This window comes from Falco peregrinus, chromosome 4 (assembly GCF_023634155.1).
Source record: "Falco peregrinus isolate bFalPer1 chromosome 4, bFalPer1.pri, whole genome shotgun sequence".
Lineage (NCBI taxonomy): Eukaryota > Metazoa > Chordata > Aves > Falconiformes > Falconidae > Falco > Falco peregrinus.
The window spans coordinates 88,737,459-88,759,701 of record NC_073724.1 but is presented as its reverse complement, the minus strand read 5'-3'; the positions used below and the strand labels follow the sequence as shown (position 1 = coordinate 88,759,701).

The 22,243-nt window shown below is 37.8% G+C and overlaps 1 protein-coding gene across 7 annotated transcripts in view; it reads right to left on the bottom strand.

Annotated features, from left to right (window-relative positions):
* The window catches only part of AKAP11 (A-kinase anchoring protein 11), a 46,311-nt gene that overhangs the window by 17,951 nt on the left and 6,117 nt on the right, over positions 1 to 22,243 (bottom strand). For 4 of the 7 annotated variants that reach the window (XM_027777242.2, XM_055801527.1, XM_055801528.1 and 1 more), the window contains exons 2-8: positions 18,930 to 19,037; positions 13,080 to 13,196; positions 9,372 to 9,419; positions 8,605 to 8,739; positions 7,490 to 7,754; positions 2,367 to 7,023; positions 346 to 450 (exon numbers count right to left, since the gene is read on the bottom strand). In XM_027777242.2, the coding sequence (XP_027633043.2) occupies positions 346 to 450; positions 2,367 to 7,023; positions 7,490 to 7,754; positions 8,605 to 8,739; positions 9,372 to 9,419; positions 13,080 to 13,196; positions 18,930 to 18,989 (5,387 nt within the window). In that variant the 5' untranslated portion in view covers positions 18,990 to 19,037. The remainder of the gene's footprint in view (positions 1 to 345; positions 451 to 2,366; positions 7,024 to 7,489; positions 7,755 to 8,604; positions 8,740 to 9,371; positions 9,420 to 13,079; positions 13,197 to 18,929; positions 19,038 to 22,243) is intronic. The other 3 variants (XM_055801529.1, XM_055801530.1, XM_055801531.1) reach the window with 2 other exon arrangements.

Below are 22,243 nucleotides of genomic sequence, written 5' to 3'. Positions count from 1 at the left end.
AGACAAAAACATCACTGCATTTCACGCTGATCTGTGTTAGTTCATTTACAGCAATTTAACCATTTCAAAGATACAAAATTCCAGGGGAAAAGGAAAAGGGGTGGGGCAGGGGGGGATCCATTCATTTGTACCCTGTTCCCAACACAAGAAATGGAGCAACCAAATTAATCTGAAATTTCAACAGGTTTAGGTCAGGGATTCCTATTTGGACTTCTTTTACTAGAAGACAAAGGGAACGGCATGAATAATTCCCTCATTTGGAAGATTATTTGCTATAAAGCATAGAAGGCATTGCAGCTTCACAGACTGTATATCAAAGGTACACTTTTGAAGCAGAAAACTTACCATTTCTGAACTTGTTCCCCATAGGACAGTTTGGCTATTTTCCCCTGACTGCTTTCAGTACAATCAGCTAGGTGGTCTGCTATCGTAGGCATGCTTAAATACACGCTGGTGTTAAAAACATTAGGATTCAAATTTTTAAAAAGGTCTTTGTGTAGATAAAAGTTTTCTCTTCCTGCTTCAAGAAAGTGTAGCAACACATGACTTGTACAGAATTTTTCCCTCAGGAAACAAATTTAGATTTTTTTTATCCAAAAAACAAACAAGCAACAATCAGACAATGATGCTCAGTAGAAGGCACTCTTTAGAAGACATTTCAAAAGATCCAGTTTGGTAACTTTAAAGAAGTATGAAGTCCTTATAAAAAAAGTTACAATGTCAGAACATGCAGTTATGAAGTAACCATCAGGGGCAAACTCTCATTACCTACATACAGGTGAAGTGGTAGAAAGTTCAAGAAAAATGGTCATCCTACTACCACCACAGAAAGCAGCCACTGTAACATTCACTATTTCCAAAGCCAACCGTAACCCACATTCCTGCTAACACTTTGCTCCAGTGAGCAAGGGTTTGTGCAAATATGTAGCTTGAATTGGAACCCCTCTGGGCAATACAAAGGTGATTTTTTCCTCATTTTTATTTACAGTTATACCAGCACTAGCAGCAGTTCTATTCACCATACAAGGGAGATTCTCAAGAAACATGTGTGTTATATACCATACATTAGATGACAATGTTAAAAACATTTATAAATTTTTTCATAGTAAAACCATAATATTGCTTCCTTATCACAGATATAAACATTATCTCTTTGAACCCTGCATTTTGTCATATTCTAACTAGAATTTTTAAATAATATCTTTAAGTGATTTAAAGTGTCATCTTTGATACTGTAGGTATAGAAAAACAACATCACATTATTTTTTTTGTCACACAGTGAGTAATGGCTTAATCCTGTCGTGCAGAGAGCCACAATATACATCTCATGAACACTTTTATGCTACTAGTATGTATGTATTTCATATCAAACCTTGAAAAACTTAGTTCGGTCCTACTGTGGCCTTTAGCCGCTGAATATATAAAAATCAGGTTTATTATTCATCATGATGTCTCTCTAGAAACCAGGAAAAGAAACCTGTAGATAGTGTGAGGAATACCCACACCAAAAAAAAGCAGGAAAATAAATATTACTATAAACTGGAAAAAAACCAACAAAACCTGGTAAAGATTGCTCTCAGACCTGAAGAGAAAAATGCAGTCCACTCTGATCACTACACAGTCTGTTTTAGGAAACAGTTGCTGCTTGCTGCCAAGTTACTGTGGCATGTATTTCCTATTTATAGGCCCATTAAAGTAAACAGTATAATTAGCCTTTGCTAAATACTCCAGAATTCGAAAGTCAGTTTCTTGCCTATTGTATTACTATTTCATAAACTAAACTGCGTTATAGTAAGTTGTTTTTTTTCTTAAAGGGTTGTGGGGGTTTTATTTCCAGTAATAAGGACACTATCACAACACAGCCATAACCAAACCCTTCATACTATAATGCAATAGCTAGTCTGGCCAGTACCAGATGTTGGTCCTACTGACAACAGCAAAAATAAATTCTATTTTTCAGCAAAGAACAGGAAATACTAGCAGGCTACAAACCAGGATTCTGTCATGGCTCAAAAATCAACAAAACCCGTAAGTTCTACTATACTCTACTGTAGGTAAAAATAACAGTATTTCAAGTTGAAATAATAAGTTCTACTTATCAGTCACCTACTGGAACATATGCGTGCTGATATACATAGAAACCTCAGTTTCAAGCTCCCACAGGTGGAAAAAAGTAATTTTTTTCTAGTTCTGAATCATTTAAATATCACCAGAAGAATCAAAAGAAAACATTCACAATATAAAGTGTGTATTTCTAAAATTAAAAAAAAATAATAAATTAAAAATTCCTTATGAGAACATATTTGTATTAAAAATCCTTCCTTTTCAGGTACAGAACGCAACAAATAAGAGAAAATTAATATTACCTTACGTTAACTGTCTGACCAATATTAGTCATAGCTGATGTCATTATTTCAGTTGTAAGGCTTTCAGCAAAACTGACTCCATCTTGTCCAATACCACTGTCAGCCGTCAGACTTGTGTAACTCAGCTCTCCTTCTGCCTTCTCTATGGCCGCAGTAGCCCCCTTGTCAGAAAGCACTGTCTTCTGTTCTACATCAACATGAATTTTAGGAATATCAAGCTGAAACACTCTTGATTTTTGACAGGCACCACCCAATCCAGAATGAAGAAAATGCCTCACTGGGATGGAGGATTCATGCGCAGGGAGATGATGAGATGTACTTTCTGTACAGTACCGATGTTCCTTCATACTGCAGCATCTACAGACAGTTCCAGAAAAAGGAGACAGTTTCTCAGTATATGAGAGCTTATCCCCATTTTTTCTGTTTTCAGCCACATGGAGAACAGCTGACCCTAAACTCATTTCTAGAGTATCATCTGCTACTTTCCTAGCATACTGTTCTATAGCTTGAATTATGCCTTCACTGTAGCCATTGTCATTTAAACTGCCTGTACTATGATACAGTTTATGATCTGGGGAGAAAGGAAGAGATGTCCTAGAAATTCTTGTTTTAATGAGATCCCCTGTGACTTCATCAAATTCAGTCTTTTTATATAGACAGGAATCTGTTAGAGACTTTGGCAAACATGCTCCCGATATTTTCAACTTCTTCCTGACATCACAAGTGATACTGTGAGCAAGGGATTCTGAAAAATGTAACAACTCTGTACATTCTGTTCTCTGTGTGCTGTTACTCCTTCCGTACGTTTGGTCTTCACAGCAATGAACGCTGCTTTTCATTTGCTGTACTGCATCTTTATTCATTGCTTTGATCAGCTCCAGCTTCCCATGCACCTGTGCATTTTGCCCAGGAAATGCCTTTCTGTTGTATCTCAATTTGTTTTTTCTAGCAGCTTGCTGTAAGCCTGATTTGATAGACCTGTAAACAAGTCTGCTAGCATACTGATCCATTAACAGTTCAGCATTACCACCTTCTCTTTTCAAAACTCGAATAATATGATCTGCGTATTCATCAGTCACACTTTCACAGCTTGGGTATTTGGAAGTCAAACCAGTCATGCCCGAATCCTGCGGTAAAGGAAGTGCAGATGAATCTCTCTCCCCCAGCCACTGCTCTCGCGCTGGACCACATCGGTCTTTTGAACGATAATCACCTTTTCTCACATAAAGGCAATCCACCTGACAGTTAACCCTCTTCAATCTCAACAGTTTACAATGCCTTGATTTCACTATTTTCTTGGCCTCACTGATGACTTTTCCTGCCATATCACCTGCATAATTCCATAAAGAATTGCACGTCTGTTCTGGGACATTTGTAAGCGCAGTATATCTGCATCTTTTGTTTTGCATACCTAACTGAACCTGTCTACATGCTTCTCTTTCATTTGTTTTACCATCTAAATGGGAAGCAGCCATTTCAGTCGCTACTGAAATTATATGGCTAGCTAAGCAATCTGCATACTGATTTGTTTTTTCTGAATGCTCCTCTTTCTCAACAGCCATTTCAGAATGATCTTCATCTTCACTACTCTCCACTTCTTCAGAAAGTGACCGCATGAGTTTCAGCATAAATTCTTCATTTTCCAAAGAGTCATGTTCAGTTTCAGACAATTCAGTAACAGATGGATTGTACGGTGTAGAAGGTGGTGTCGCAGGTGCAAATTCCTTTGCTAGTTCTCCCTTGAGTTTCTTGGATAGTTTTCTTAGGTTTCTTTCAGAACTACCTTGACATGGTACTAAAGGGGTTGGGGGGGGTGTATCAGGCATTACACGGGTATTTCCATCTTGGAGACTTGATTTATCTTCCATCTGCAAAGCATCTTCACTGCCAAACATCACTGAAGAAAAGCTATTTGCACGCAGAAAACAATCAGCCTGCCTGTAAGCCAAAGGTCCTGGCGATGGTTTGTGGGTATCGTGTTTTTTAGAGGGCCTGTTTAAGCACGTTACTGAGCAGCTTCCTGTGTCAGTGAAGTCCTCTAGAAAGTGCCTAGCAAAAGTCACAGCGGAACAAGGTGGTGGCGATTTTGAAGAAAACCTGTGTCCTTTTTGATCCTGCCAACAATCTTTAGATTCTGAAAAACACTGAACAGAATGAGTTGGAGTAAGAAGAAATTTACATGGATTATTCAAAGGCATCTGTTGTTGTTCTGCAATTATAGAAACATTACTTTGTTTCTCAGCCTCTTGCTTCTTTATCACACATTGTTCTTTTCTACCGATACCTGTGTAAGTCTGTGAGCTCACATGACATGCTAAATTCTCACTAGTGCTGCACAACACAGTTTTACTTTCATCCACAGACTGTTTTATGACATACTTTGCCAAGTGATCTGCAAACATATTCTTGGGGAAATCTTCACCAATACATTGCACATAAGGTTTTTTATCTATTATTTTTCTCGTTAAAAAATCTGTATACTCTTCTACTGCTTTTGTTACCCTAGATGAGGTTATGGCTTCGTAAGCTTCATTTACTATCATATCTACCATAGTTCCAGAGAAAGTATTAATGCCTTTTGACCCACTTGTTAATTCTGAATTATTGTTCATTCCAGATCTGTTATTTGGACGTTTTGTATCATTTTGGTTATGTAAGCATGATGGAGTACTTTCGGTGCTTTGACTGTGATCTGAAGTTAGGTATATATTTCTGAAAGAAGTGACTTCCTCCTCTCTCTTTCTGCTTGTGGAAAGTGGATGAGCGGGGTCTTTGTACACTTTCATATTGTCATCAGAATTCAGAGCAGGGGATATTTTTGCTTTATGAGCAACAGAGGAAACCTGAGGTTGACAAAGAGCTCTTCCAGCTAAGGGCACAGGTATTGAACTTACAACACCAGAGGTGCAAAACAGAGCTTGCTGTACTGTATATTCCTTCTCAGAATCTTGGATTGGCTTCAGTGTTGCCCTGTCATTAAGATTAGGAAAAACTGTGGAAGTCCGTGTTGACTCCAACATACTTTCTGCACTCACATATTTAATGTTGTCCATGGAAACACTAATGGCTGCTTGTGTTGTGAAGGTCACATCAACCTGAGACAGTTCAATAAAAGCCTCCTGAATGACAGATTCAGACAAATCTCTGGCATAGGATCTTACCACTTTGTCTTCGTAATCAAATGATGAAGGCTGTGCAGCTGTAGGTGTCGATGGATATGAAAACTGGCATACTTCCATGATTCCTTCAAACACAAGCTCTTCAGCAAGGTCTGCTGCAAACCCTGCAACAGTGTTGGTAAATATTTGTTTCTTTACATGCCGCAGTTCCTTCAAAGCACCAGTTATAGCTTCGCTCACCAAAAAGCTTGCTATCCCATTAATGGCACGCTCCTTCAGGGAGACTGCTCTACGTCTTCCAATCTCATAAAAAGCCATCTGAAAGACCGAAGAAGTCAACCTAGCAGCCAAATGGCAAAGTGCATTGGTGCATGAAGAAACACCTTTTTGCAGGTCTTTAAATGCACTGCCAAAACTTTTTTCAACTAATTCAGTTGCAAATTTTTGAATGCTGTCTCTAATCATCAATGACTTATGTTTAGATTTTGCTTGTTTATCTGGCTCCTTACTAGTTTTCATCTTGAGATCTCCAGCTTGACCTTTTTTCTCTTTCAAAGCAATCCCTTTGTGTTTTGAATCATTTTCTGCACATACTTGTTCTGATGAGGACTTGGAATGAAAAACAGAACCTAGTATTTCAAATGAAACACTATCAGCATATGCTGAATAACTGTTATAAACTGCATCATGGTGATTTTGACCCGTCCCATCTCCACCAAGGTTAATTCGACATAAACATTCAGAAGAACCACAGCTCCCTAGTGGACTGAAAGCTGATGATCTAATAGGGCTGAACAAGCCTCCATTCTCTTCCCCTGGTGTTTTAACTGGGCGAGGGGAATCCGGGACATCAAAGACGCTGCTATATGGTGATTCTGGTTTAAGAGGAGTTGGTTTCTTTACATTGGCTGGGAGAGTGGGACGATCAAACTTGAATTTCTGAGGATTCATTGTAATGCTTGCAGAAGATAATTGTTCATGGCCAGTCCTCCTTTTCTGGGAGGGATTCCCTAGGATGGGATCCCTAATAACTTTACAAGAGTTTTCCAAGGCTTGTTCCAGCTCATCAAACTGATCAAAACTATCAAAAAATTCACTTACTTCTGAGTCTGAATCCTCTATACCATCTTTCACTACTGGAATTTTTGGCAGCTGAAGTTTTGCCTTTAAGCTTTTTTGATAGCCTTCTTCATCTAAGAAGATTATGGGGCTTGGGCTGGAGCAATCTGACTCAGAGGATTCAGCTGGAGAGGAAGAAAACAATGTTTTACACAAAAAATTAACACCTTGATCACAAGGATTATATGGCTTATAGAAACTCCTTTGTATCCAAGGATCAGAAATTGAAGTTGTAACTGAATTTTTTACTGAGGACAGTTCCTTAAGTCCCAAAATATCAATCAAAGTAGAAGATCTGGTAGATGACTTTCGATGTGCAGAACCCACAAGGAACTTTGAGTCAACAGCTTCTAAACATTGAGAAGGGATGGTCTGTGAAGCAGTATCTCGATGGTTTCGAGAAGTAAAGCTGGATGTACCTGAAAAGAAATTAAAAAAGAAGGAAAAAAAAATAATAAAAAAAGATTGCTTCCAAACCAAGACTTTCCACATAACTACATAAAACAGGACAGATTTTGACGGCAACAGCTGGGCTTGTTATTGTTGCAAAATGCTAGCTGATCTTTCATGATTAAAGCATCTTTCATTTTTTACAAATCCTATTATACTAATCTAATCACTGACAAATTCACGTATTTTTTAGCACATGAAGTAGAATAAGACTCCATTTGATCTGCATCTGACACTGTGATTAGAATCTTTGGTTTAGATAAACTTGTGAAAAGAACAACAAAAAACTTAAATTTTCAATTGCATAATACCCCTTTACAAACCATGACTAACGTAAAAAAACTCCTGCTTATTTACATTTACTTTCTCATAAGATTCTGACAGCCTAAATTTCAAATAACAATTTCTACAAGTCAACAGCATGCAAGAACTTACCAGCACTTTGTATCTTTGAAGGCTCATCTTCATCTAAGTGTTCAAAAGCAGTGACAAAATCATCCTCAATTGAAGAAACTGACTGATTAGTGTCATCATCTTCTCCATGGGATGCCTCTGTTTGATGTTTTTGCAATGAGTTTACTTCCACTACATATCTTACGCCTGTGGTATACTTGCTCAGCAAGGTAAATATATAATCAACCTTGATCCTTGGGAACGAAGGAGACAGTCTCATCACACAAAACACTTCAGGAAGCTGATTCTTGAAAAAGAGAGCAACAAGAAAACAAACATAACAATCTTAGAATTATTTCAACTGTCAGGAATGGCAAGAGATTCCTTCAATGCATTTTTATGAACAGTAAACAATTTACAAGTATTTTAAAGACAAGAAAATGCACGTTAAAAATCTGTAAAGGAAGACAGTATTTCAAAGCATGTTTATGCTGAACAGTACCTCAGTTTATATGATATTTGTTTCTTCAATGTATTTTTTCCCTTATATGCAACATAACTACATTTAACATGTATAATTAGTCGATATGGCTTTAAGAAGTTTGCTTTAACAACATTTATAATTGGAACTAATAAAATTAACATAATAATAATGGAAATACTAGTAAAATAAAAATAATGGCACTTATACAATTAACATCATTTATAACTGTAAATAATTTTTTGGTAAGAAAAGAGCCCACTGAGTTTCATGAACACCTGACATTCTCTTAATTTTTGGCACCTCTGTTCCAGGAAGAAAAGTCCGCTGAGGGTGAAAACTGTATCTGAGCAGAGATAGGTAACTTGACACGTTTCATCTTCTTCCCAAATTGGCAGTGAAAGGGACTAAAGCCTAGCAGAAGCATTGGATCAGCACTATAATTAAATATCTGTTAAATATTTTCTGTTAATAACACAGCACTTGAAAACACCAAGTTTGAGATTTTCTAACATTCATTTTAAAGAAACCACAGAAACATAACGACATTAATACTACTGTGGTTAAGATGGCTCAAAAACAAAAGCAAGGCAAGTTGTGATATGACTACACTCTTTATGAAGCCAAATATAAAGCTTCTGTAATTAAGACATACAAGAAGACACAAAATTTTTACCTGATGTTTCATGACATAAGGTTTTGCCAAGGTTTTCTTTAAATCTTTTAGAAATATAACCTCGTTTTCTTTCAGTTTGCATAACTGGAACGATTTCAAAACATCTGGAAGCTCTACAGAAACAGCTGCCAACTCCTGATTTAAATATACAAACATATTGAGAGTACAAAGTGAAATAAATAACATGTAAATGATAATGGTTTTGATCTCATATCCCCCATAAAGAGTAACAGCTGCTTATTTTGGTAAAGTTTTTCTCTTCTTGCCTATTTCCTGACCCATCCCCCACTTATTTGTTTGAACTGTGGTGTAAAGCTCATGTAAACAAGCTTTAATTTCAGTCCACACTCATCCCCAGCTCACTCTTCTACCAAAAGAAATTCCACTGTTTCTCATGGGACAGAAGAGCCTTGAAAGTCACATAGGAGAATCTTGTAAGCACTGAAAAGCAGCTGCACATCCTGTAAGGTATGAAACTATAAAGAGGACACTGAACTCTGCTAATAATGGTTCTCAGTGGATCTCTACATGCTCTTAGTGTGCTTTACTGGAATGGTGTTTTAGTCCCCTATTACAAAAAAAAGGACAAGGCACTTCTTTAACCATGATCTTAGATAACTTGTACATTTACCTACTATAAAAAAGGCCTATATTTTTTTTTTCTCAAACACCAAAATTCATCCATCTAAAGAACTAGGTACTACTAAGAAGACATCACCAGTGCTGAAGAACATTATTTTCCAATATAGGTAAGATATATACTGTACCTGCAAACGAGCAGTACCCATCTCTTCAGCAAAACCTATAAATGTAATCTGTAAAATAAATACATGAACATATTGAAATACAGAAATAACTTTTTTGTCTTCCGCAGATATTTAAGAGTTGAAATTCAGCAGGATTTACCATAAAACTTCATTCTACTGCCATGAAAACCGTATCTTGAGGGTAGCATAGCTTGCTCAAACAGTAGCACAAAGTCTTAGATATAAGAATAATAACGCTACACTGTTTGATTTGTGAAAGGTCAGATCAGACTGAAAAGCATATACAACATTTAAAACCCACTACACAAAAGCAGCCCATTGGCTGGTATACACCGAGCAACACATACAAGCCTCATTACATCTGTTAAAATAACCATGATTTTGCAAAGATCAGTGCTCATCTGTCCTTGCTTCAGGCTGGACACATATAAATCAGTTCCAGTCTGAAATCTGTCCATGCTAACAAACTGTGATACATTTGGATATACTGAAGAAAGCATAATGCTAACACATTATACAATTTACCATGTAAATTGATTAGCCTAAGGCCAAAACACAACAGATTACTTAGCCACATGTTTGCATGCAATATCCAAGTAGACAAATCGCTGAAGTAAAAGAATTAAAACCTCCATTCAACCTCAAAAAAAAAAAAAAAAAAAAAAAAAAAAGTTGTCTTATCAGGCTCAGGAACCTGGAATATGTCAGAAATGTCAGCTTTACCTCAGGTTTTTGTGTTTGTGGACCGGAAGGTATTTTATCCCATATTGTCCGTCTATTCTGTCTGCAGGTACCTTGTATTGTTCAACATGAACAGACCAAAGTGAGACAGTCACTACTCAAACTTTGTTTCAAATGTCGGATTGCCTCAGTCCTCATTTCGTATCTCCCTGATGACAAATCAATCAGGTATCTGCATGCTCCAAAAAAATCCCAAGGCATTTCTTTTCAAAGCAAGGTTGTAAGAAAATAAATTTTGCTCCCATTTTGTAGATATGGAATAAAGCACAAAGATTAAACACTTCCACTGATGCTTGGACTCAAGTCTGATATGGCTTGGATTCAATTATTTCAGAGTGATATGCAATAGACTGAATTTTATGTACTCAAACCACAGCTCATATGAAATTTCTAGCAGCTACACCCTGTTACTCTAAGGTAGCTGGTTGGTTCTCAAGTTTAGAAACAGCAAAGAATATAACTATGTTTATATCATTTATTATTAACTGATTCACCTACTTGCTTGGGCATATATAGAATCTCTGAAAGGGACAGAGCTAGAAAAAGAAATGGCTGAAGAACAATTCTGTTTTGAACTGTATTTGAGTTCTGAATGTCTTATTTCAATGTGTGACCCAAAAAATTCCAAGTTTTCTTTTAAACTGAAACCATACTGAAGTATGAAAAATTCTGACTTTTTTATTTCAGGGGGTCTTACACTGGGAAGCTATGCACCCCCAGAAAAGATCTTGTTTACATCCACTTACCCTTAGTTCAGTTATGACATCGTAAGTGAAACAATGCTTCGCAGTAGCATTCCAAGTAGCTCCAGACAAATTACAGGTCTCCAGCACTGTATTCACTGTGTTAACTATGAAATGATCCTGTTTGAGCAACATACCCCTCAATTCTTACATCTTTTCTTCAACTCCTAAATCTCTCATCTGCGCATCTGCAAGATACCTTTCAACTACTACATCTTTTTATCTGTACAGTACCCACAATATGAACTGAATTCCTCCACAGAAAAGGCAAAATAGCAAACAATTTAAAGGACTTGGAAAAAACTAGTTCTCTGAAGAACATTATGGAGGCTTTAGGGTTTGTTGTTCTTGGGGCTTTTTTGATAGCTTGCTTTTTTTTTTTTTTCTTTGTATGGGTGTTTCCTCTTTTGTCTTCCTACATGTCCTTTCCTTTTCTTCAATATAATGATTCCAACCCTTTCCTTCTCCCATGGGACAACTCGTGCAAGGTAGGGCAGTACGCAGGAGTCACAGCTTCACACAAATGAAGGCCAACCAGTCCATATGTACACTGATGGGCCACCAGACTGCTGTCAAAGAGAACACACCACTGCAGAGTCTGCGTATTTTTGCCTCAATGACAACACTAATTTGGATTTCTTTACTGTGCCTGAACTCCAGTTTTCACAGGATAATCACCTTTTAATACCTCGAACATATCTGAAGTTAGTACACCAGTTCAAAAGTTGTTGGGGAGTTGGCCAGGGTGATAGAAGGCCAACAGTCGGTAATACAACTCTTTTCTTTAAACTAAAAATAGTGCATGAGGCACTGTATTTGAAGGTTATCATAACCCATAATCCCAGAGAAAATGAAATAAAATGATACAGGAAAACCTAAATTCTGGGTTTTACAAGTCTAATTATCTTTGCAGTCCCAATAACACTCTTTTAACGTTACTCTGCAGGTGTCATTCCCTGTATTTCCTAAGAAAAAAATACCTGTTCTGTTGCAGGATATCGACCCCCATATTTCAACTACAGGGCTCTTAATTGCTTGCGCTAATAAGGTAACTAAATATAGTCAGCTATCTTTCTCCATAGGGACCATCATTACAGGCATATAAAACATGCTGGCAGCTATTTGTTAGGTTTGCTACAAGATGAAAACAAAACCTGGGGGTGGGCAACATTTGAGGGGTTTTGTAGATTCTAGAGCACAGCCTGTCTGAACAGGCACAGACAAGGTTTTACCTCCTCCTCCACCATTTAGGTCTTCTTCCTTACCTCTGCTCTGTCACAGCTCTTCATCTTTAACAAATTCAGCTTCCTGCCTGCTCCCTAAAGGTTTCATACAGCCGCAACCACACCGTGCAGCAAGTCCCAAACCCCCTGGTGTTATCCTAACCCATCTCTGCTGGTCACACAACCTGCCTCTCCCCTTCCTCCTTATCCAATTGTCAGTCTTCCTTAACCACTTCCCAAGTCTTTTTAGCTTTATTTCTCCCTATTTCAGTTCCTCCACCTGGCGAGTTCAAGTCATCCTTTCCTTCTCTAAGCTCCTTGTCAGGCCTGTCAACTACTACTTAGTAGTCTTCTAAGACACTTGATAAGCGATATATGGTACACATTGCTTCTTACTTTTTTCTTTTCCCTTTGGAGAAGCTGCTGTCTTCTAACTCAAACTGCTCTAGTCATTTGCCCACACAGCTTGAGATTTATCTAGACAGTCCTGCATTCTGCCCAGATCTACTTCTCTCCACACCCTGTCCAGCTATTGGCCCATCTGTATTAATGTAAAAGAAGTCTAGATCTGTGATGTTGAGGCTTGAGCTTTTAGTGCTGAGCACAGGACAAACCAAGAGCAATCAGTTAAAATTTATCCTCAGACCTGGATCAAAATGTTCTGCTACTTTGTTAGGATACTGTCTCCACACCCTCAACCACAGGAGTGCTCACAAATGCAGAACACTCAGTTACACAGTTTTTACTAAATCATCTATCTACACATTTTGGTTTTTTAGTTTCATAAATTCTACAAATCAGAGAAAAGTCATCTTGAAATGTCACAGCTCTTTTCAAGTCTACAGTGACTGAATTCAAGAATGACAACAGCGGGCAGAGATTTTACAGCCAGTAACAGCACTGTTCACATTCAATATCATGCAACGTCCCATACTGCTTCAAGCTAAATGGTTTTATATCATAGCCACAAAATATATATAAATGGTCAAGTTATGCCACACCTCAATAAAATTATCTTGTTCTTCCTGACTTAGACACTCCTCTGATGATACACTGCATAACTCTTTTCTGCTGTGTAGCAGTGACTTCATAGAGTGCAGTACACCTTCACCAAAACTCTGAAAAACAATGAAAAAAATGTAAGAAAAAAATGCATTTTCAGTTTTGGATACAGGGTCCATTCATCTATCCCCTGCCCCCCATCGGTTTCCCTACTCTAAGTACCATGTTTGAATTTTAAATTTACTTCAGGACATGAAAGTGAAACAGCTAAGTTGTTTTCTTCAAGCAATACTTTTGTTCCAAATGAAGTGGACCATTCTGTATTAAAAAAAAGGTGAGAACATGCTGACTTGGAAAAAAGAAACAGATGAATCCAAGAAGAAATCCAAGCCCCATCTATTCCTTGCATCAAAGCCCGTATATGGAACTTCTTCATCAGCTTGTCCTTAAAAAGGATGAAAAACAAATTTAGCCAAGAAAAGTAATGGAGGTGGTTTCAAAAGTCAGAGGGGAAGAAAAACAAAAAAAACCCAAAGAAAATCTACACACATTCTCCTTTCCCATTCCTTGAAGGATATGAAACAACTGTAATTTAATTCCATGTAAATACTTCTTGCAACGATTCTTATATTTACACTTATGGTGACATGCAAGTACCCACACATGACTATAAAAGGCTTAAGAATCTAAGACTTTCTCCTAGTGTAACAAAGTGCAGCAGAACAGAAGAATTATCATCACTAGTATCTGAAGGCAAATAAAACATGACAACAGAACAACAAATCCTGTTTCATTCAGCTTGTAAAAATGACAACATCCCCTCACTTGTTTTAGGAAGTCAGCAACTTTTTTACTTTAAAATTGTCAACTCATCTAGCAAGTGGTAGCGTTAAGAAGAAAAGTAAGATCACGATGTGGTTACAAAATGTTAATCTGGTTATTTATCTCTACACGAGTGCCCTGTTAAAAACAAAGTGAGAAATCAGTGTGTCCAACTTATGACAAGTTATTTCAAATTTGCATAGCTTCTTAAACAATAGCAGAAGTACTAGGTAGCCAAATCTAGTCAGATAACGTTTTGCATTTCTGATACTCCCACAGCAAAAACTTATTTTTTTTTTAATTTATGGTAAAAAGTGATCTTACATATTACAGTTTATCCTCGAAAAAGATCTGGTTTTTCCCTGTAGAAAAAAAGGTATCAAGTACTACTACATGGGAAGCCAAATTATTATATCATGTCCAGTGTCACCATGTTTGCACTCATGCTGATAAAAAATTAGGAAAGCATTTCTAGAATGAATAGACAAAAGCAAAATAGAAACTTCACTTCAGAATCCTTCAAACTACCAAAACATATTTCAGATTGTTAGCAAGCAAGGCTCAGACTACCACCCTGACAACCAAGGCCAAGTGACACTGAAGCAGTCGAACCAGTCATTTTTATAGAAAATAACAGCTGAGCTATTTTAAAATGTGTTTTAGGCAGTTACAGGGTCATTTGAAATAAATTGATAAAATGTTCATCTATTTTCCACTTTCATCTACTCCTTTGTCTCTACGTTAAGAAGCAATCTACCTCCACACCTTAGTAACACATCTTTGTACTTTCCAAAGTATGCTCACAGTGTCTTTCTCTTTGATTCTCTGGATCTTCCAAATTTACAGGTGGCTGCAATACAAGTATTGCTCAAAGACTCTTCCCCAGTAATTGCTCCATTCATCTCATACAGAACTCATTTGTGAAGTCCAGCAAGCATGTTGAAATGTCTCATTTTCAGCTTCTACAATAATTTAATCAGTCACAGCACTCAAAATAATAATTAAAAAAAAAAAAGCCATAGAACGCAACCTGCTAATTTTCTGCAGACCAACAGTGATCCAGTTTGAGAAGGGCTCATCATTATTCTCTATTGGTTAAGTTTTCAAAGGCTACAAACTATTATATATACCATTTTTATAAGCAAGTACTTCCCCCTAGTTTAACATCCTGAAAGGCAGGATGAATAACTAGAACAGAAGTATGGTATTAGGAAGTACTGAAGTGAAGGAAAATTCAAGACTTTGGAGAACCAAGTTGAAGTGGGAAAAGAAGAATGATGCAGCCATCAGAAAAATCTCCCCTAGGTCTGGAAGAACCAGCATACAAGACTATATGCAGGTCTGGCAGCACACTGATGGTGGCACTCCACAACTGAAGAGATAAATAATCACATTTAAAAGGGAGGAGGAAGGAGGTAGTGTGTGTTTTTAAGATCATATTAATGAATATTAAAAAATCAGAACATGAAAAAGCAAAGATATGGAAATTAACAGGCACAATACATACACAGAAAAAAGATCTATCTATTTGGACTTCCATAGATTATTTACATTGAAATATATGAAGAGTTAACAAAACCAGAAACATACACAGAAAAAAGATCTCATCTATTTGGATTTCCACAGATAATTTACACTCAAATACATAAAAAGTTAACAAAACCGGAAAAACACAGTCTTTACTAAAAAAACTGTTTCTGGAAAAGAAGAATTTGCCTGAATGCAGATAGCAAAGGGGGTTTTTTGAGTATAGAGTAGATGTAGTCAGTAACCCAGTAATCAACTTCCTCAAAATTTATCTTGAGACTGAAGTCAAGTATCATCATCATAATTAATAAATTTAATAGAGAAAAAAAAGTAAATATGTAGATGAAACCTGATGATAATTCAAAGTAAGCAGAAGTCATCAGTGAAGAGGAAGAATAGCAAATCACACGGGAAGAACTTGTTCAACATGAGAGTATTTTAAAATGCAACTATAAGAAGTACAAATTTATGTCCTTAAAACTATAAGCAAGCTTTAAAACAGAATTGTGAATTCACAAGCTGTAAAATGGAAGACCTGAGTTGACTTCTTGAGGTCAATATGACACAGCACTGAAAATAGCAAACGTGACCCTAGTACTCATCCTTTAGTGAAAGAACTGACATCAGTCATTGAGAAGGACATCCTATGTAATTGCACGTACAGTAACATCCACATGTAAAAAGAAGATTAACTCACGACAAGCCCGGAAAGTAGGACTATGAAGGATAATCGCTGGAATACAGAGGCTTTCATATAAAAGCAGACTAAAACCATAGTTTACAGAGTTTCCAAAAACCAAGGCTAACAGAGGACAGATCACTCACTGTAAAAACATCACGAGGGTGAACATCAGCCGAAGAATAATGACATCCATGAACAAGCAGGCATAAATTTGCTGTGAATAGCTTCAGCCTGGAATTCCCAAGATTCTTAGCTATTACAGCAGTGTGGTTTGTAAAGACTTAAAACCAGCAGTAGGTGTTTTTTTGTTTATCTCTCCTCATTAATTGTGAGACTACATTTATTAAGCTTTTCATATTCTTATCAAAATTGGGCTTGTGACAGCAAAGGACTGGACTTATTTTCAGAGAAATTCTGTAATCCAACAATGAAAGCAAGCTCCCTCACAACCCCAGCCTAGGAGACAGACAACTACATTGAAAACTGAAAACCAACAAGTTTCCAAGACTATCAGTTCAGTTTAAGTAAGGACAAAAGGTCATCTTCAACAAAAGCATGTAACTTGTTTTTATAAATAGTATAACTACTTCCAATATACATCATCCCATGGGCAAAAAAACCCTAAAGGAATCTAAAAAGCTCTACTTGCTAAATCTGCGCAGTCTTTCCTCACAGAAATTCAAAAGTCACATCTCTCAAGAAATCATATTTCAATCACGAGCACAGATATCAAACTAAGTTATACCAGGGGGAAAAAACCAAAAATATCCTCAAATGTGCACAGAGCAAGACAGACCCAAACAATGCAAATCCTCGTCACACCTCTAGCTCAAGTGAGCAATTCAAAGTTTTGCACTGTCCCTTTTGGGGCCAGCAAATCAAGAAGTCATTATCTATGGATCCTTCACACTACACTGGAGGAAATTCTATACTAATCAGTTGCATTAACTATTGTAAACATCTGTTCTCTAACATCCCAAACAACCCACAAACCTCTAAGATGCCATGATCAGCAGAGAAATCAAGTCCAGTGCTAGAGACATGTTTACTCTGCTCTTAAGTAATAAAGCAGCTCTTCCTGATTTCATGTGCTGTAAGATTTAAATGGACTGGATATTCTGAAGTCATTTTGTAAAAATGGAAACTTAGGCTTTACCAGTTTAGGCTGCACTGACTTTGAAGAGCTACTATTGCAACAATTCTTGTTAAGTATTAGGAAGTGTTATGAAAAGGACGTGAATCAGACTGAAAGCTGTGAATCAACAGAAAATGAAATGCTGTGTGATTCTGACCACCCTACTGCCTGGCTCTATGAGAAAGAATCGAAGTTCCACACTATAATCTCAGTAGCCACCCCTCAGGGAAACACCAAGAGGACACAGCCACAAATCAAAACACTGGCATCTGCCTGTATGAAAATGCAGAATTTTGAAGAACACCTGAGAAGGGCCAAATTCATGTTCCTAGAACCACACAATCCAGAATGCTCAATGGCAATTAACAGAGTGGTTCTCAGAGCTAATATGGTAGGCAACCATTAGAATCAGTGATGAATCACTGGTCACTATCATTATTAGAAAGATGTTTCTGCAACACAAAGGTCTAAAAACCTGGGGGGTAGGGGGTATCAGTTTGTTTGGTTTTTTTTTAACTGAAGAGGAAAAACAAAGGGCAGACTAAAAAAGTCCTCTAAAATCCAGTTTATGTTTAGGTTAAGAATGCAAAATGACTATGTAGTTAAAGAACTCTGTTAGAGCTGGAAATTTCTCATAAATCAATAACATACGTTTTTATACCATGTGTCTTAAAATGAGAAAGCATCACCCATAATTACAAAATCCTTAATATGTGGCAGTTAACATTCCATATCAGGACCTGGAACAACAGATTGATTGCAGTTTCTACAGGATATATACCACCAACACCGTTTCCTGAAAACAATAAAAGCTGCTTATGGAATAAAATAAAGCTATTTTCATGCAACAAGATACTTCCTTGCACAGTTTCTCCTCTTAAGTGTTGCACACACCTGCAAATAAAGAATTTATTAGTAATCAGGGAAGACCTAGAAAAATATTCATCTGTATTCAACTGCCTTGAGAAATATGACTGGATATATAAATTTCTTCCTTCAGGACAAACTGCAGCTTTCATTTGAGTAAGTACTCACAGCAGTTGCAAGAAAAATTGAGGAAGAGTATTGCAGTTCTCCAAGCTGAAGTGACAAAATTTAGAAGAATAAATAAATAAAAGCTGTTGAAAAAGAGCCTACTAATGTCCTTCATAAATGCTAGACATATTTTCTTTTTCACCAAAGCACTGCCTAGAAGTTCATGTAAACACAAGAATAAGACAGTAAAAAAACCAAGATGTAAAGATACAGATATTACAGCAAGCCCTAACACAGAGTTCACAGAACAGTTTTCAATGAACACTACATATTTTTTATGACATATAAACTTGAAAAATCTGTGCTCAAAATAAAAGTTACACTCCAAAAAATAAAGCAAATTTTAGCAAGCAAATGCATCATGATTTCATCATCTCACCTTAAAACAAGAGATGAAGACAGGAGACAAAAGCATGCACCCCTTGCTTAAACTACTGTCTCCCAGGTCAACTACACTGAATATGCCAAAGCATAAAGCAAAGGCAGTTTCTTTGCCTCCTTGAAATGTTAGACAACTAAAATTAAAAGGAAAAAAAATGCAAAAAACCCCAACCAAAACTACCAGTCCACCTGGTTCACTATTAGACTGTCGTGATAAAGACTGAAAAGCTCTGAAATATTTTTCTTTTTTTAAATACAGATAATTACCTTTTTCATGGATATCCTTGGTTTCATTCGATTGCCCTGAGTCCTGGCGTACATATCCATGATTTTACCAATCTTAGTATTCGATGAAAGAAGTCAACCCAAAAATACCTACAAAAAACATTTATACCCATTATTTTGTTTTCCCATTTAGTTTGTATACATTTTGAAAATGCAAGTAGAGAAAACAAGAACCACTAAAAACAATTAAAAAGCATTTTAAAACAGAAATATTGAACATCACACTATCCATTCTGACTGTTGCCCTTAAAAAAGTATCGCCTTAAATTTCATGCATTGTTTTAAAAATTGTTAAAACACACACCTTCCAGTTAGTTCCAACATTTTTCTTTAACTAGATTTCAAGGCTGCACTGGTGGGGTCATGGGAACTTTACATTAAATATGGTTTCACTATCACTGATACCCTGGTGAAGTTTATCAGCAGATTCCTGTACCATACTATGCATCAGAATCACCAGAATTCAACAATTAAGAGGAAAATGTACTACTTACCCACTCAGCCAACTGGCTTATTTATTTGTCAACTGTTAAGTACCACAGACAAACACTAGTGATCCCTGTTAAGGCTAACATGTATCAACAACCTTGTTCTCTGGCACTGCTCTGGGCAGTCCTGTCTTTGCTGGTGAAACACAGGCGACCAAAGATGCATTTACCAGCACTCTTACTTCACCAAAGCAGGCCAGAAGCTACCCTTATTGATCTTAAACGTAATCCTAATAACAAGAACCAAAAAAAAACAAAATCAAGAGCAATGAAAATCAAACCAAGTTTAGCAAGTTTCCCTGTTTAATCAGCAGCAATGAAAAGAAATAATCTATTTTGTTTCATTCATCTCTAAATCCCCCCAAACAGACAATAAGTATAGAGTATTAATGAAGAAATTTATTAATATTAATGTGCTGTGCTTGTAAGTTCTATGAAACTTTTAATACTTCATCTTTTCCCATGGTCACACCATTTAGCCAGGAAAAAGAACTCTTAGACTATCCAAAATAAACCAGGTAAGGAGGAAATGCATGTAAAAATGACTGCAAAATAAAAAATAAACACCAAGACATCAGAGTATAGGTCTCCTTTGCACAACTGCTGGCTGGGTTTTCTTGATCTCATCTCAAGCACATACTTAACCTTTATATGGGAAAGAAATCTTTATATAGGTTTGTTCTTGAGTATACGTAATCTAGATGAGTAGTGGCACCAAGTAATTGTATTATCTTCCCCCTCCAACACCTTTAAAAGTAAAACCTCCTCAAGAGGCGCTCCAGAGAACTACAGGCCTGTCAGCTTGACCTCGGTGCCGGGGAAGGCTATGGAGCAGACCATCTTGAGTGCCATCACACAGCATGTGCAGGACAACTGGGGGTCAGGCCCAGCCAGCACGGGGTTATGGAAGGCAGGTCCTGTTTGATGACACTGATCTCCAAGATGACCCACCTAGTGAATGAGGGAAAGGCTGTGGATGTTGTCTACCTGGACCTTAGTAAAGCCTTTGACACCATCTCCCACAGCATTCCCCTGGAGAACCTGGCTGCTCGTGGCCTGGGCGGGTATACTCTACGCTGGGTAAAAAGCTGGCTAGCTGGCCGAGCCCAGAGTAGTAGTGAATGGAGTTACATCCAGCTGGTGACCAGTCACAAGTGGTGTTCCCCAGGGCTCAGAACTGGGGCCAGTCCTTGTTCATCAACAACCTGGATGAGGGGATCAAGTGCACCCTCAGCAAGTCTGCAGATGACACCAAGCTGGGTGGGAGTGTTGATCTGCTGGAGGGCAGGAAGGCTCTGCAGAGGGATCTGGACAGGCTGGACGAATGGGCTGAGGCCAGTTGCATGAGGTTCCACGAGGAGAAGTGCTGGGTCCTGCACCTGGATCACAGCAATCCCACACGTGGCTTGCAACAACTACAGACTCGGGGAAGAGTAGCTGGGAAGCTGCCCAGCAGAAAAGGACCAGGGGATCCTGGTTGACAGTCAGTTGAACATGAGCCAGCAGTGTGCCCAGGTGCCGAAGGCGGCCAACAGCATCCTGGCTTGTATCCAAATCAGTGTGGCCAGCAGGACCAGGGCAATGATCATCCCCCTGCACTCAGCACTGGTGAGGCTGCACCTCGAATCCTGCGTTCAGTTTTGGGCCCCTCACTGCAAGACAGACACTGAGGTGCTGGAGCGTGTCCAGAGACGGGCAACGGAGCTGGTGAAGGCTCTGGAGCACAAGTCTGGTGAGGGAAGTGGCTGAGAGAACTGGGGCTGTTTAGTCTGAGGAGACTCGGGGGATCTTACTGCTCTCTCCATCTACCTGAAAGGACGCTGTAGGCAGATGGGGGTCAGTCTCTTCTCCCAGATAACAAGCATCAGGACAAAAGGAAATAGCCTCAGGTTACACCAGGGGAGGTTTAGAATGGGTGTTAGGAAAAATTTCTTCCCCATAAGGGTGGTGAAGCATTGGAACAGGCTGCCCAGGGACATGGTGGTATCACATATCCCTGAAGGTGTTTACAAGTAGAGCGGTACTTAGTGACATGGTTTAGTGATGGACTTGGCAGTCCTGGGTTAGCGGCCGGACTTAATGATCTCAAACCTCTTTTCCAACCTAAATGATTCTGTAATTCTACAATTAATAAAACAGCAAGAGATTATTAGGTACACCCATTCACATTCCACTTTGATTTCAGTTTTCCCTCTTAAAGATAAACTTGCTAGAGTCTGAGGGAAAAAAAGTTACACTGATGTAAATAAACTCCAATATTTTAATCTCTGGGGCACAGCATCTCTCTTAACTGGATATCTGAAGTTTGGAAAATTCTGACAATGGCATGAAGCAGCTAGGTCCATGTTAGATTACATAAATAATTTATAAATACAATAAATACAACTAAAAAACTCAAATCGTAGTAAACTTGTGTGGGTGGAAGATTAAAAAACACAACATGTTTAAACACAACGTGTTTTTTAAAAAAAGCCATGTATACAAGAAAAAGAAATGCACCTCGCTTTTCCCCACTGCTGTATCTTAAATGACTAATCCAGTCTGTTAATCTAATCATATCGGGGAAATACCCTTAGGAATATCCTTGTTCCAAGAAGAGCCATCTATATGAAAAGCTGGTTTCTCACATAGGGTCAAGTCAATTACTTGAGCTCTATGTTTTTGGACTGATCATTCCTTGCAAGAATTTTAATAAAGCCCAGCATAGCAAAATCATGGAGGTGACTACAACCATGTTGGATTCTGCACTATTTACTCACTACTATCTACAGTAGTAGATATCAGTGATACAGTACTATTTACTTATAC